Raw genomic sequence first — 16,156 nt, 5'->3', positions numbered from 1 at the left:
AATTTTATAGTTTTTTTTTTTGCTAATGTAACTTTCTCGATTTAGTTAACAAAGATACTGATAGTAATCACTTCTAGTTGATGTTTGTTGGATAAAGTTTAAAATCATTTACAAAAAAGGAAGGCAAAACGCTAATAAATTGCATATTCATTGACCAGCGTATAAGTTACTTATGCTTCATAATTTTTTAAAGTCTTGAGTTCGCTGACCTACTGAAGTGTCTATCTGTGGACCATGGCTACATATACCCTAAACTCATCTGTTAACATTTTATATTCTTGGGGCTGGAAGTAGCCTGAGTTTGTTATTAATGTTCGATACATTTTCTTGAATAACAGTTAATGTTGTACAAGATGCTACTTGAATTCTTTGTTTGCTTTTTTTCTTCCTGTATTAGAAAATTTTGGTGCTTTTTGTAATTTATGTATAAAAGAAACTTTTTTTAAGATTTGTTCCTATAATGGTCTGATCCAGGAAAAATAAAATGGGAAAATGGACACTATTGCTGACCTTCGAATAAAAACTACATATTGGTTTTAAGACTGTTCACCGAGCCTTGGGGTCAAATGCATTGTTCTAAGGCAGGCCGTGTACCTGTATGGGATGACAGATCCCTTGGCATCTGGTGAGGTTGTGGCGGAGAGGTGAAGTTCTCAAAAAATGCTTGGGCACAAAGTTTACATACAATTTCACAGAAGCCAGGGAGCCTCCTCCTTATAAGGAAAGATTTCAGAAACAACCCTTTTCCCTTACTGGCTTCTGTCTTTCCTTGCACTACACTTTATGGTTCTGAGAGAGAAAGGAAATAATCAAGAAGGAACACTCCACTTTCTACAAAAGTAAGTCTAGAACCGTTAATCATATATCTAAAGACTAACCCATTTATCCTGTTATTCTTAGAATTTTAGGGTTTATTAAGGAATCAACATTGTATTTTTAGGATCTCCTTTAAAAAACATGAAGTTTTTTTTTATTAGTTAGAAAACATTTTTTTTTTTTTTTGCATTCTGCACCTTGCTATTATTTCAGGCATAGTTTTGTAACATTTTTTAAAAAAGATTTTTCTGTTTTACTTTGTGGGGAAAGTTCTCTAAAACCTGCATTAATTGTTTTAATTTCAGTCTTTATTCAGAAACGTTTTTATTCTAAGTGTTAATTTTCTTTAAAGTTCTTGTACCTGGACTGTGTGATTGTACAAATACTTCCTCAGTGTTCAGCCCTCATTTTGATCACATATTTTAGAGATTGAGCACCCATAATAGGAGCCCCATATATGTTGTGCACACTTATTTTGAATTAATAAACGAGTGAAAGAGGACATAAATGAACATGTGAAAGAATGATCAAGTGGAATAAGTAAAATTGTTTACCTTCCCTCCGGTATAAATTCTAAAGCACAATTAATGACTGCTTTTTGCAAATTATTATGAAGTAATGTGTTAAACAATTCTGGTATGTCAGACAGGTTAATCCACAAAGCAATGCCACCTGTCTCCAAGAGATGCAAATTCTGTTAACTTTCATTTTGCTAGGACCCCCGGAAGAAATGTTTAGCTAGCTAAGGAATGATGCAAAATTAATTGCCCTTGAGGCTTAACCTCTAAAAGTTACCCACTATGGTTAGATTAATTTGGAATTTCTTTGAGTGGAGTTAAGTCATAGTTGCCACACTACTTTATTTTTACTGGACCCTGATCTTCAAAATCAATCTGATTACTTCTCAGATGGTTGAAAGTACTTAGTTATATAATTTTTAGATTTTATTCCTAATGTTTTCCTTATATAGTTCTCAGGTGAAAAGATATACCAAAATTTGTCTTCTAAAACCTCCTCAGTTACATTTGAGGAAGCGAAAGTTGATTGATGAGTGAAACAAAACAAAAGGAGCTAATCTGCTACTTCATTTGGATGTTATATATTTAGTGAGGTGAAGGGAAGATTGGAATGGGAAGAAATCAAGCTACCTCTGGCCACTGATTTAACCCTTTTAGGCCTCAGTTTTCTCTTATGTAACAATTACAGGCCAGTATAATTTTGCAGGTTTTCTCTAGCTCTAGTGTCTATTGAAGATAATTTTTTTGTTATTGCTGTTTATTGCGTAACTGCAATACTGAATAAAAGTAATGTGATTATGAGAATTTAAGGAGAAACTTTCTTTAAAATGACTAGTTGAAATCAGTCTTGTCTAATAGGGCTTTTTGTGATAATGGAAATATGCTGTATCTCTGCTGTCCTGTATACTAACCACTAGTCACATGTGGCTGTTGAGCACCTGAAAGATTGCTGAGGAATCTCATTTTTAACTTAAAGTAGGTTTAAATAGCCACATATGGCTAATAGCTACTGTATTGGACAGTGCAAGTTAAATTCTTAACTGTAAGTATTCAAAGAAAATTCCAAACATAGATTTACTGTGACATTCTTGTTCTTTAGTGATTTGCAAGTGGACTCTTAATTTTAGAATTTGGCAGTTGAAACTGCAAGTCTCAATGTTGAAATCTTTCTTTAAGCATATTCTCTGTTTCTAATTGCAGTCAAGTATGGATTAGGTACTATGACCTTCTCCCAAAGATCCCGGAGTCTTTACCTGGTAACCAAGGGCCTGTGTCTCTGGCTTCTTTAAGCTCTGCCATCCTGCTGAGGATTGTATGTGTTTACTAGTCAACTTGTAGACTACTGTCAGTCCCACACAGGGCTTCATCTTGTTTCTGTGGTAGGGTTTGTAGGATCTGGAACAGGTTTGGTGTTGAGGGCTTTGTCTTCATATTTTTTACAAGCTTGATTCTGAAAGGTTTAATTAGATACCACTTTAAACAATACTTGGTCTTTCATTGGTAAGAAGTTTTTAGTCCTAAAATCTTGAGCCATTAGCAAGATGTTTTTAATGACCATGTTATAGTCCCTAGGTCATAAAAATAATTGTCACTTGAATGAATTTTTCATTAAGTGTATTAATTATTTCAGCATTGCAAATACTATATTCTTGGACTTTCCATGTTTGGGCATGACAAAGAACTTTGATTTTATCCTGAAATTCTGAACCTTTGAAGTGATAAAAATGAGTGTAGAGGCATTCTTAGGGTTAGTTAAGGGTTGAAATTGATAAGCCATGTGTTAGGGACTTAATCATTTTTCTATGAGATAATAATTCATATAAGTTAAGTTTTTATATATGGCATGCAGTTCACAAAACCCATAGTATCCTTGAAACTTAATTCAGCCATACTGAGTCTGAGAGCTATCAATGATAAAATGCATATCCCACTGAGGCTCTGAAGCACATCTTCCTGGGACCATATACACTGGCTGTTTCTTTCTTGGCAGAGGTACAAATTGATATCAGTCATTCTCATGAATTTTGAATAGAGGGAAACCAAAGACAGTTTCCATCGAATAAAAAAATAAAAGCGCATGTTAAAAATAAAAACTTGAAGCAGAACAGAAGAATAAATGCCCACACCATTTCTTCTTCCTAAAAAACTTACCAGCTTAATTAGCATTTCTTTTTTGAATGTCCATTATTGAGGTTTAATTTACATATGGTTACATTTGCCCTTTTTTAGGTGTACATTTCTATGAGTTTTGACAAATATATACACCATAATCAAGATAACATTTCAGTCTCTTCAAAAAGTCTCTTTTCTCTGCTTCATTTTTTTGTAACCACCACCATAATCAAGATATGGAACATTTTATCACCCCAGAAAGTTTCCTCTTTCTGCCTCAGTTTTAACAGGTGTATTGAATTCACCTATATGGATTTACCTTAATTTTCCTAAATCACCTTCCATTGATTGATCTTTAGGTCATTTCCAGTCTTGCAATTCAAACAAGGTGTAATAAATATTTTTGTACATAAATCTTGGTGTGTAAATTCCTAGCAAAGGAGTTACAGAATGAAAGACTGTGAACATTTAACATTTTGGTAGATGTGGCCATATGGACTCCCCAAAAAGTCGTACTAATTTACTTTCCAACCAATTGTGAGATGAGGGTGTCTATTACTGTTATTAACACTGGGTGTCACCAAGTTTAATTTTTGCTAATTTAATAGAGAAAATATTACTTAGCAAAATAAACTGCATTTAGTGGTATTTTTTTTCTCATTTAAAAAGTATATCGAAAAGTTCACACATACACAAAAAATATGACCCATGTTATTTATGGTTAAAACCACAATATACCAGAGGAAATGTGAACAGCAAAACTCGACCTTTGTTTCCACTATTCCAATATAATTTTCGTTCCCTGCTTATCTGTATCTACATTTTTGTAATTATGAATGTACATTTTCATCATCCTCATACCATATGCACAGTTCATGCAGATATTATTTCATTTGCTTTTCAAAAGTTCATTTCCTGAGTTTTTTTTTTGTTCCCAGAATCTTCATCTTCTCCTTTTTGGCTATGGTACAGTTAGTTCTTTTAATCATTCCACTTTTAAAATTTGTTTTTACTTTTTCACAATTATGAACAAGGCTTCAAATAGCATCTTTTAAATATGTTTTTAAAAATCCTTTTAAATTACTCCCTTAGGCTAAGTTTCTTCTAGTCTGATTTTTCTGCATCTAAATATATCAACATTGACATGAGAGGGCAAAATTTTATCATTTCAAATCGTTTTTGTCACCTCATTGGGAATTCCTTAGCTTTTTTTCTCTGAAGAAGGAAGCAGTTGATTTGCTTCTATGCCAGCTTAATTTATTTTTCCTTTTCCATTTTTTTCATTTTTAAAAAATTTCTTTTTAATTGTAATTGACATAAAATATGAGTTTCAGGTGTACAACATATGATCACTATATCTTACGAAGTGATCACTCCAATAAGTCTAGTACCCACCTGGCACTACACATAGTTATTACGATACTGACTTTATTCTCTGTGCTGTACATTGCATCCTCATGGTTATTTTTATAACTAGTAGTATGTACTTCTTGATCCCCTTTACCTTTTCACCTGTCTCCTTATCCCCTCCCATCTGGTGACTTTCAGTTTGTTCTCTGTACCTATGAGTTTTTTCTGTTTTGTTAATTTATTTTGCTTTTTAGATTCCATATATAAGTGAAACCATACAGTATTTGTTTTTCTCTGTCTGACATTTCTTTTAGCAATAATTTTATAATACCCTCTAGGTCCATCCAGCCTCTTTTATTTTTTAATAAAATTATAAAAATATTATATGCTACTTGTAAAGATTTCATACCCACTTTCCAGAGGTAATTAATCCACTGTTAGTTGGTAAATTAAATTTTTTAAATTGATTTTTTTCTCAATAGATTGTTTTTATGTTTCAATATTTAAAAATTACCAAACAGTATATAGTGAAGGGTCCTTCAGTGAGTCTTTATGCATTATAGAAGCGAATGGGAAGGTACATGTTTTCTTTTCCTCCTGTAACTCTTTTCACATCTAATAAGGAAGTATAGAATAGGTGTTAAGAGCAGTAGCTCAGAGGCCAGCTCTTTGCATTCAGATGTCTGCTCTATCACACATCAGCTCTATGATTGTGGGCAATTTATTTAATCTGTATGTACTTTGTAGTATTCATATGTAAGATGATGAGTCAGTACATATACTTTGCTTAGAATAGTACCATATATAAGAAGTATATGTGTTTGTTAGTAGTATTTTTATTATTAAGAATAATGACTAATAAAATATCCAAGAATCAGCATCAATCAATTTGATTTATATTAGTGACATATATGGATATGGGTAAATTTTATTTAACAGAAAAGGATGGATGGGATTTATGACCTGCTTGAATTCTTAAATACATTTTGGAAAACTTCAAAAAAAATTAAAACAGCTAAAAAGTATTTTGTTCCTTTTTTAAGGATTGATAGTTTTTATGTTTTTGCATATACTTCTTTAAACAGATGTACTTTCTTCATGTAACAGAAGTGTTCCAGAGGGTAGAGAGGGCTACTAAGAATATAAACTTTTTTCCGCAGTGCATCATATTTTAAAAGTGCTTTCTCATGTGTTTTCCACTCAAATTTGGTTAAAATATATATGTATAATATTTAATTTTAGGTGATAATGGTCCATAAGTTTTTAAATTCCCTGGCCATATCTTTTTAGGATCAAATCCTTAATTGCATCCGAAGTTATTAAGGCAAGCAGAGAGCTGGGGGACGGAATTGTATTTTTATTCAGTTTGTCCATTGTAAGTTCTTTTTTTTTTAAATAAAAAATCAGAACAAAAACCAGACCTCTCTTCCCATTTCCCAGCTTCATATCCCCACTACAAAATAATGTATGTTCATTGTAGGAAATATAAAAATGGAAAATAGAAATAAGAATCACCTTAATACCACTACTCAGCTTAATATTATTTCTGTTAACAGTTTGGTATCTAGACTTCTTGCCCTTTTTCCCTGTCTGTATGGATGTTCACACACAGTCACTCATGTTACTAGTTTGTTTGCCTTTTACAATGGTGTCATCAAGAATGTTGTACATACTGGTGTTTTTTAAAATAAACTTAGTATTATGAATGTTTTAATAACATAATTAAATTATCTCTGTTATCATTTGTAATAGGTGCATCATATTCCATTGAGCACATATGCCATACTGAAATTTATTTTGCAATATATTTGTTTCCTATTCAAGGGCATTTAAAAATAAGCTGTATCAGTAAACATACTTCTAGACAAAACTTTTTGGACATCCATCATTTTCTTACGGTAAATTCTGAGACATGGGGTTATAGAGTTGTAGGATATGTACTTTTTCATGCTTTCGATACACATTGCCAATCTGTTCTTCAGAGAATTGGTATCTCCTTACATGCTTGCCAGCATGGAGTATTGTCTTTAGATATAAGTCCATGCCTGTTTGAGATGCGAATTACTCCCCTTCTGAATTGGTGCAAATTCACTTTCTGATGCCTCTAGAACCATCTCTTCCTTCTTTTCTACTTCCCTATTTTTCTATTCTATATCCTTCTCCTTCCCACCTTAAACTTCATTAGAAGCTTCGTTTGATCCATGTCAGAGAAGGAGCTGTTTCAAATGCTCTTTACCTCACTTTTAACCTGCTTCTTTGTGCACTTTGCTGTAAAAAATATTCTTGGGGCTCTTTTTGCACAGCACCCAATTTTTCAAAGATCATTTCTTCAGTTTTACAAATTCTGATTTTCACTTTTATGATTTTTAGTAACAATCTACTGCATTTGTGATGTGACCGCCTGTTCTAACACTGTAGTTAGGAGAACTGTCTCTGAGATCCTGTAGGCCAGGTTCAGATCCCAGCTCCTGTTCTTGTTGACTAGCTTTGGAATGTAGGACATGTCTTTCTATTTTTTCACTTGTGAAATAGAGATAATGTAATACTTTCCTCAGGATTTTGTGATACTTACAACAGGTGATGCAAGTGCTCAATATATTGCCTAGCATATAGTAATTCCTCAATAGGGTATCTTTTATTATCATCTCATCTGACGTGTGAATGGAACAGGGATTATTTTTATCATTCTGCATTTGAGTAAATGGGATCAGAAAGATGGAATACTTTTCCTGTCACCACATCTAGGAAGAATGGTGTCTGAGCCTGAATTTAGGACGTACGACTACTGCAAAGTGGGAAAACTAAAGTGAATGACAAGAATCTTGCCTAATAGGATAATACAGGAACAACATGAAAAGTTCAGAAAACTTCATATACAGTGGCTTGACAGATGTAGCTCCAAAAAGCCTTGACTAGCCTATCAACAAGTAGGTGAGAAGATGAGCTTAGTTTCAGAAGAAGAGTGGTCCCTGTGCATGTTAGCATAGAAAGAGGTGGCTGTATATCCATAAGACTTCCAGGCACAAAGACCAAAAAGTCTTTTTTAAAAGTTTAAGATGACTGAGCACCAGGATTAAAACATTTAATAGATTTCTCTACTGTGGTTTAAGTTAGAATGGAGTCTTGCTTTAAATATATATGACTGATTAGGTTTTTATCTTAACTTGTTTCCGACAGGGCATGGTGCTGATGTGAAATGTGTAGACTGGCATCCAACAAAAGGCTTAGTTGTTTCAGGAAGTAAAGATAGTCAACAGCCAATCAAGTTCTGGGATCCCAAGACTGGGCAGAGTCTTGCAACACTGTAAGTGATAGGAACTGCATCTTGGTTCCTAAACAAAGGGGAACAAAACTACCTGTATCCTTTAACTTTTATCTTTCTCTCCTCTCATGTATTCCTGAAAAAGTAATGTAGACAACAGATGGACTTGTATCTAGCCTTTTTATTAATTAAATATGATTTACCTCAGAATTTCTAATGAAATAAGACTTGATTTTTGTTCTGCCACATATATCTAAACTTAATTTGGGTATTGTGGAGGTAGTTGGGTGGGGAGGAATATGAGGAGGAGGTATTTATTACCATTCTGACATACTGTCTCTCCTGTAATACATTTTGGTACCTTTCTCCACTATTTCTATTTAAAGAGAAGTTTTTCCTCTATTTTTGAATTAGTTCTCATTTTTTGTCTCAGGTACTTAAAATTTTCTCTTTGAACATTCGCAGTGATATGAATATGTTGTTAACATGTTGTTAACATTCTTTTGACCAAGTATCTGTATCCTGGTCCTTCTGATTGAGAAGTGAGCCATATCCAGACTGAGCTGGTTGGAGCAAGGCTGCCTTGTTGCACACCTCCAATGGCTACAACCAGCTTGAATGCCTTGGGAACAGTGTTCCTTGAAGATGAGCACTGTGCAGGCCTCGGCTTTTGCAAATATCTTTAGTTCAAATTAACCCTCAAACTATCCTGTGCCCTTTTTAAAAAATGCTTTGTCTTAATGAGAGGAGCTTCATTGAATTTTAAAATTTTAATGAGCTTTATTGAATAATAATTTATGTGTTCAGGTACTTCACAGATAAACTTTTCTATTCAGTTGAAGCTTTGCTACTATTTTAACTAGTTAAAAAAAGTAATGATTAGATAATGGACAATATTTCTTTTTTTGACCTACTTCTTTCAAATATACTTTTAACTGTGGTCCTGTAATGTTACTTTATCTTTTATTACTTCTAGGCTAAGCCTCCTGCCATCTTGACCCAAGTGCTTTTCAACAGAAATGGGCATTATATTGATTTAGACGTGTTTTGAATTCTGACAGATTATTTTCTTGGTACTTTGTTTCTAGTCATGCCCATAAAAACACAGTGATGGAAGTGAAATTAAATCTCAATGGCAATTGGCTACTCACAGCATCACGTGACCATCTTTGTAAACTTTTTGACATCCGAAACTTGAAAGAAGAGCTTCAGGTCTTCCGAGGTCATAAGAAAGAAGCCACAGGTCAGTACCCGTCAGATGTACTTCTCATTCTGACTATTGCCTGTAGCTTTCTGAGGTCCTAATAATTTTGTCTTTCCCCATGTTTTTGTTTTACAGCTGTGGCCTGGCATCCTGTACATGAAGGACTTTTTGCCAGTGGAGGGTCTGATGGCTCTTTGTTATTTTGGCATGTTGGGTGTGTAACACTTATTATGTAAATAGGGTATATATTTTGTGAAGAGAGCATCTGAAAGTGTAAAAGATGATAATGTATTTTTTTCTGAGTGTTCATGTGTCAGAGACTTCCTACAGCTTTCAATTCTGGGAACCCAGCTTGGAATAGAAAACTTGACACCTTTATTTTTGGATATAGAAGTCATTAAGAGTGAATAAAACAGATTTTCTTGTTTCTTATTGGTGAAATCATTCTTGAAGCACTTTCTCCTCTGAAGTGCTCTTTGGGTAAAAGAATATATTACTGATAACAAATCAGTACTCCTGTAACATGTGGAATTGACCAGATTCAAAGTAATAGGCTTTGATGCCTTTGTGTTGCACTAAAATAAAACGTCTTTTTTTTTTTTTTTTTTGGTAACTTTTGTGAAAAAGACATCTTTCTGTGGTGCTATTACAGGGTAGAAAAGGAAGTGGGTGGGATGGAGATGGCCCACGAAGGAATGATCTGGAGTCTGGCTTGGCACCCTCTTGGACATATTCTCTGCTCAGGCTCGAATGATCATACTAGGTAAGCTTTATATAAAAATAACAAGGAATTACTGTATTCATGGAACAGAAGGAAATAAATGGATACATTTTTTTATCAATAGATTGATGTATTAATTTGTATTCCATATTATTCTTAGGAACATTTTTGTGGCAGTTTATAAATACATATATTACAAGAAGGAGGTTGGGTATTGAATATGACTTTTTAATTTAAATTTTGTTTTGCTTTCTGGTATAAAAAAGTCTTTCTCCTTTTTAAATTTAAGTAGACTGCTTAGTACTGTTAAGTGCTCAGAGATACATTGAAACCATGCTCCTCCCTTCCCTATTCAATTACTTTTATTTTGACAGCAAATTCTGGACACGAAACCGACCAGGTGATAAAATGCGAGATCGTTATAATCTAAACCTATTACCAGGAATGTCTGAAGATGGAGTAGAATATGGTGAGGCTCTTGCACATTTTTCCTTCTCTGAAATCTGATTTTCTGTTATAAAAATGTTAGTATCGAGAAGATTTTACAAAACAAATTTTAGTTTTATCATTTACTGATTTGTAAATCGCCAGTGATAGGTTTCATTTTTATAAAAGTGTTAATTTTATTAGGCTGCTACATTTATAAAATTTCTATTGACAATGGATGTATTTCTATTTATAGATGATCTTGAACCTAATAGCCTAGCAGTAATTCCAGGGATGGGAATACCAGAACAATTAAAATTAGCTATGGAACAAGAGCAGTTGGGTAAGAGAAGTTGTACCTCTAAATTTATTTTTATAAAATTTTTGTATATCTGATTTCTTCATGATATTATTTTGAAAATGCCGAAATGATTTACATTGAGAAATGTTGATATAAGTGATGTAAGCTGCATAATGTTTATATCTGTTCTTCCAAAAATGTGTTCATTGATGAAGTAGCCACTTTATTTCGTTTCTTGACTAACTACTTATTTTTATGATTATAGGAAAAGATGAATCAAGTGAAATTGAAATGACAATTCCAGGTTTAGATTGGGGAATGGAAGAGGTGATGCAAAAGGATCAGAAAAAAGTACCTCAGAAGAAAGTTCCTTATGCAAAACCTATTCCTGCCCAGTTCCAACAGGTGAGTAACTAAAGTGGTCCCACCTCATCCATATGCTGAGAGATTCTGCTTGCTGAGTCCAATTGAAGTTCAGAAATATATTTCTCTGGATTAACTCATCTGCTGAAGGTATTTCTGTACTGTAGACTCTTTTGTGGAATATTTTCCCCATATTTTATGCATTCTTAGACATAGTTCCCATATGCTACTTTGCAGTTAGTGCTGAGTTTGTCTTGAGTCATTTCTAGATCTTTTATTCTCAGCTACTTACTATCATCCATGCTGTCAAACAAAGGAGAAAAAAAAGACATAGAGCAGAGAGAGTATGTTGACTCTCTTCTACATTGTTTGTCTGTCTTCTGGCTGCTTTATTTGTCCCTTAACATGAAGTGTGTGTACCCTTTGGAAGAGGCAGTCAAGTTTCACATTCTTAATAACACACAGGATCTTAACAACTTCTATCAGTTTAGTAATTTCTGCCTTGTAATGTGTTTGCCTAATTCCATTCCTGTGTCACTAAGAATTAACATTCGAAATAAAGAAAATACACCAGGTGACTGACTTGTGTTTACCCAGTTGGAACGAACCAATAATGTTATAGAATGGTTTTCTCATTCTATCATTATAATTTACACACTTAGGGTATATTTTAATATTCTCTTTTTTCCCAAGGCTTGGATGCAGAATAAAGTTCCAATTCCTGCCCCAAACGAGGTACTGAATGACAGAAAAGAGGACATTAAATTGGAAGAGAAGAAAAAAACACAAGCAGAAATTGAGCAAGAAATGGCCACGTTACAGTATACTAACCCACAGCTTCTTGAGGTATATGTGAAGCTCTCTAGGGGGATTCAAGATGATCTAAGAAAGTAGTGATAACATTTTTTTATTGATAATACTCATAAGGAGAAGGGATGGGACCCTGAGATGGGTCTGATGAGCACCACCATTTCTTATTGCTATGTTAGGAAGCTAGTTTTTAACCACATCATTCAAGCACTGAATAGACATAAGTTTAACATGTATTTTTAATGGGAAAGATAAAGCCAACATTGTTTAAATATGGATTCACTTATTTATTCACAGATAAGAGAATTTTTTTTTTCTGTCAGCTCTAGAGCAGGTGGTTTGTTCTTATTTTTCCTACCTTTGACAGCTACCAAGAATGATAAAACACCAGTAAATTATTGAGCTTTCCTTAATCAAAATGGATATAAATAATCCTGACTGCTGTTTCCCTGCACTTAAAAAGAGGCTGTCTTGAGTAAGTGTGGAAGCTTGAGAACCCTCAGAAGTATCTGAATATTATATGGATGCTAGTTACTGTTGGGACATTAAGAGGTTGATGCCTCATGTTTGTCTTGAAGCTCCCCAACAAAATTAGTGACAGCAGTGTTGTCATCTAGGGCTGTGGCATATTTATAAATATGCTTATTCCTTCTTTCTTTCTTTCTTTCTAGCAACTTAAAATTGAAAGACTTGCACAGAAACAGGCTGAGCAAATTCAGCCTCCTCCTTCATCTGGCACCCCTCTTCTTGGACCCCAGCCCTTTCCAGGACAAGGTCCAATGTCTCAGATTCCTCAAGGTTTTCAACAGCCCCATCCATCTCAGCAGATGCCGATGAACATGGCTCAAATGGGGCCTCCAGGTCCACAGGGACAGTTTAGACCCCCTGGACCTCAGGGACAAATGGGACCACAAGGTCCTCCACTGCATCAGGGAGGTGGGGGGCCACAAGGATTTATGGGACCACAAGGGCCTCAAGGCCCACCCCAGGGGTTGCCAAGGCCTCAGGACATACATGGGCCACAAGGTATGCAAAGGCATCCTGGACCTCATGGCCCTTTGGGACCTCAAGGACCGCCTGGACCACAGGGTAATTCTGGTCCTCAAGGTCATATGGGCCCTCAGGGTCCACCTGGCCCACAGGGTCACATAGGCCCTCAAGGCCCACCTGGTCCCCAGGGTCACATGGGCCCTCAGGGGCCTCCTGGCACTCAAGGTATGCAGGGACCACCTGGTCCCAGAGGAATGCAAGGACCTCCTCATCCTCATGGGATACAAGGCGGGCCAGGGTCTCAAGGGATCCAAGGCCCCGTGTCTCAGGGACCTCTGATGGGATTGAATCCAAGAGGAATGCAGGGTCCTCCAGGCCCTCGAGAGAATCAGGGTCCTGCTCCCCAAGGGATGATGATGGGCCACCCACCTCAAGAGATGAGAGGACCTCACCCTCCAAGTGGACTACTGGGACATGGCCCTCAGGAAATGAGAGGTCCTCAGGAGATGCGAGGGATGCAGGGGCCTCCACCCCAAGGATCAATGATGGGCCCTCCCCAGGAATTGCGAGGGCCTCCAGGCTCACAAGGTCAGCAGGGGCCGCCCCAGGGCTCTTTGGGACCTCCACCCCAGGGTGGCATGCAAGGGCCCCCTGGACCTCAGGGACAGCAGAACCCGGCAAGAGGGCCACATCCATCTCAAGGGCCAATACCATTCCAGCAGCAGAAAACAGCTCTGCTAGGTGATGGGCCCCGGGCCCCCTTCAATCAGGTATTATTTATTTCCAATTTGTAGGCATTACAGAGTGGGAAAGTACACTGAGGTGGCACTTCCAAATGCTGTGAACACTAGTCTCAGCTGGTCTAAATGTCTCTCAGGTGATGATAATGACTTGAGAATAGCATCACAACTGAAGAAGAAAGTCACAATAATTAGAGTATTAAATATATCTCAATGATTCTTTACTTCTCAACCTATGTTTTTTAATAGATGTTCTTCCAGAAAAGATTAACTCTCAATTGAATATAACTGTGCCCTGGGGAGGAAGCATGGGTGGCTCTGAGTCTGTTATACTCTTTTCTGGGCCCTTTGCAGCATAGTGTTTCAGGGGCCTGCCAGCAACAGAGCTACCTCCTATCTTCCTGCCAGCTCTACTTTTTAAGGTAGCACGGGGTATTTAACTCTCAAATATACTGTAGACCATGATCGCACTATTTTTATTTCAGTGAATGCTTTTAGAGATCTCTCAGTCCAGAATTATGCATTCTCAGATGGCAGTCCTTTGGATGAAATTCTGTTCAAGTTGTTTTCAGCTCAGTTATAAAAATATTTACAGGAGGGAGTATTTCTGTAGAAAATTTTTTAGCCCTTTTTAGATGATTCTGTTTTTGTAATCCAAGTTTTATTACCCATTCGCTGAGCTTGAGAGGTACTTGAGCTGTGGTGTGAGGAGAGTTCAAGTTATTTGAGGTGAATTTAAAAAATACTGCATGAGCATAGGTGGACTTGACACTGTTCAGCTCTGTGGTTTTCATGTTCTTGTGAATTTCATTATCTAGAAGCATTGTTTGGGTATGAACAACTGCATTTGTCTCCTTGAAGTCACCAAAAGTGACTGAGTGAGCGAGCTAATCTTGACTCCCTGGGTCTTTACTGAGGGTACTCCATTCACTTGGAGAGGTCATACTGCAGATGCTGTGTACAGAAAACACAATCTGTTAACACCTCTGAGAATTTGTAATGTGTAGATGACCATTGGATTTACGGAACTGAAATAACTAGTTAAATAAGTAGATTATATGGTACTTTTTTGTAGATCTTCCAGAACTTAAAAATGTCATAGCATTGAAGAATCTGATGGCATTTGAGTTTATTTCCAGAATTCGTTGCACACTTTTCAGAGTTTAAGATGAATTTAATAAACCTAGGTTTACCATCCTGAATTGCTCCAAAACTTGAAGTATTATATATTAATACAAAGTATATTTGTGTTATTAATATTTGCTTAACCTTATGGCAGTGAATTAACAGTTTTCATTTTGGAGGATAAAAATATGAACTTTAGCTACTGCATTATGACCGAAATTACAAATGTCAGATTCAAGAGGACAAGTCTGAGTTTCTGGGACAATTTAATAAGAATTTTTATTCTATCATGTTGTAAACAATTTTTTTATGTGAAAAGCATAATGGCTCTAAAGATTTAATTGACATATAGAAATATGAGTAGAATGAGTGTGAAGGTTTTATCCATTATAGGGCATTTCAAATCTCAGAAATTGCCTGATGAAAATCTTTGCTCTTATTTCTTATATGCTGAAATGTGACTTTCTTCACTCTGACCAGACCGATTAACGAATTGGTTTAATTTATTTGCTTTCAAGTCTTAAATTAACAGCGTGAAAGATGTTGATAAGAGCCTTGCCTTCCTTGGGTAAAAGGGACAGGAAACAAGAGTATAGAAAGTACAGATATTATGTTATTGGTGGTCCTTTATAACTGCAGTGCTGTACCTCTTATCAAGGCTGCTCTTTCATATAGCTAGTTTAGAATATGAAAACTGTACTTTTTATGTGAAGGAATTACTATATACATTTGTTTGTTTGTTTATTTGTCAGACCTGATTCAAATTCACTGGACAGTGTGAGGAATCAGAATTTAGACATAGCTAGATAAAAATACAGAATATGAGGACTAGGGACAAGCTGGGGTTCCAGAGCAAGAAGAGTAAGAGTATCAGGGCAGCAGATTTGTGTTAGAAGCTGCAAGAACCTAATGAATCCAGCAAGATCCCAAGTGGCTCAACTGGGAATATGCAGTTAGAGTGCGAGGACAGGGGAGATTAGAAGGTGGAGAAAGAGGTAAGTGAAAGGAGAAAGCCAGTGTGAACACCTTGCTCATCAGAAACCCAGCCCTTTCTTTATCTCCTGCTCCCTTCCTTTTTAAACCCAGCCCTTACCTCTTGCCAAGGCGGGTAATTTTCTGTAGCTGGAAAGAAGTCATGGATGCGAGAGTACAGTTAATACAGATCTCCAGGTCTTTCCTTTTACCAGAAGTCTTCCTGCAGAGTGTTGTTGTTAGTTATTATGTTAAGATTTCATTGAGGTTCTTGCTTGGCATTACAAGTAAAGATGTGGCTTTAAATAAAACCTACCAGCAGGTTTAAAATATGTTTCCTTTTGTTATGGTAAGAGAAGTATCTTCTTTCCCCCAATTTAAGGACAGTTTTCCTATAACGTCACTAATATTTACTGCTGAAGGCTTTGGGGCAACCTAGTGTTTTT

The 16,156-nt window shown here is 35.9% G+C and overlaps 1 protein-coding gene across 2 annotated transcripts in view; it reads left to right on the top strand.

Annotated features, from left to right (window-relative positions):
- Nucleotides 1-16,156, top strand: part of WDR33 (WD repeat domain 33) — an 82,681-nt gene that overhangs the window by 55,322 nt on the left and 11,203 nt on the right. For both annotated transcript variants that reach the window (XM_011363665.2, XM_023532670.1), the window contains exons 8-16: nt 7,974-8,100; nt 9,147-9,301; nt 9,398-9,476; nt 9,915-10,025; nt 10,358-10,452; nt 10,666-10,752; nt 10,976-11,115; nt 11,767-11,919; nt 12,555-13,643. In XM_011363665.2, the coding sequence (XP_011361967.1) occupies nt 7,974-8,100; nt 9,147-9,301; nt 9,398-9,476; nt 9,915-10,025; nt 10,358-10,452; nt 10,666-10,752; nt 10,976-11,115; nt 11,767-11,919; nt 12,555-13,643 (2,036 nt within the window). The remainder of the gene's footprint in view (nt 1-7,973; nt 8,101-9,146; nt 9,302-9,397; nt 9,477-9,914; nt 10,026-10,357; nt 10,453-10,665; nt 10,753-10,975; nt 11,116-11,766; nt 11,920-12,554; nt 13,644-16,156) is intronic.

This window comes from Pteropus vampyrus, unplaced genomic scaffold (genome assembly GCF_000151845.1).
Source record: "Pteropus vampyrus isolate Shadow unplaced genomic scaffold, Pvam_2.0 Scaffold87, whole genome shotgun sequence".
NCBI lineage: Eukaryota > Metazoa > Chordata > Mammalia > Chiroptera > Pteropodidae > Pteropus > Pteropus vampyrus.
Note: the sequence above shows the minus strand (reverse complement) of the source record. Positions and strands in the feature narration are given on the sequence as shown.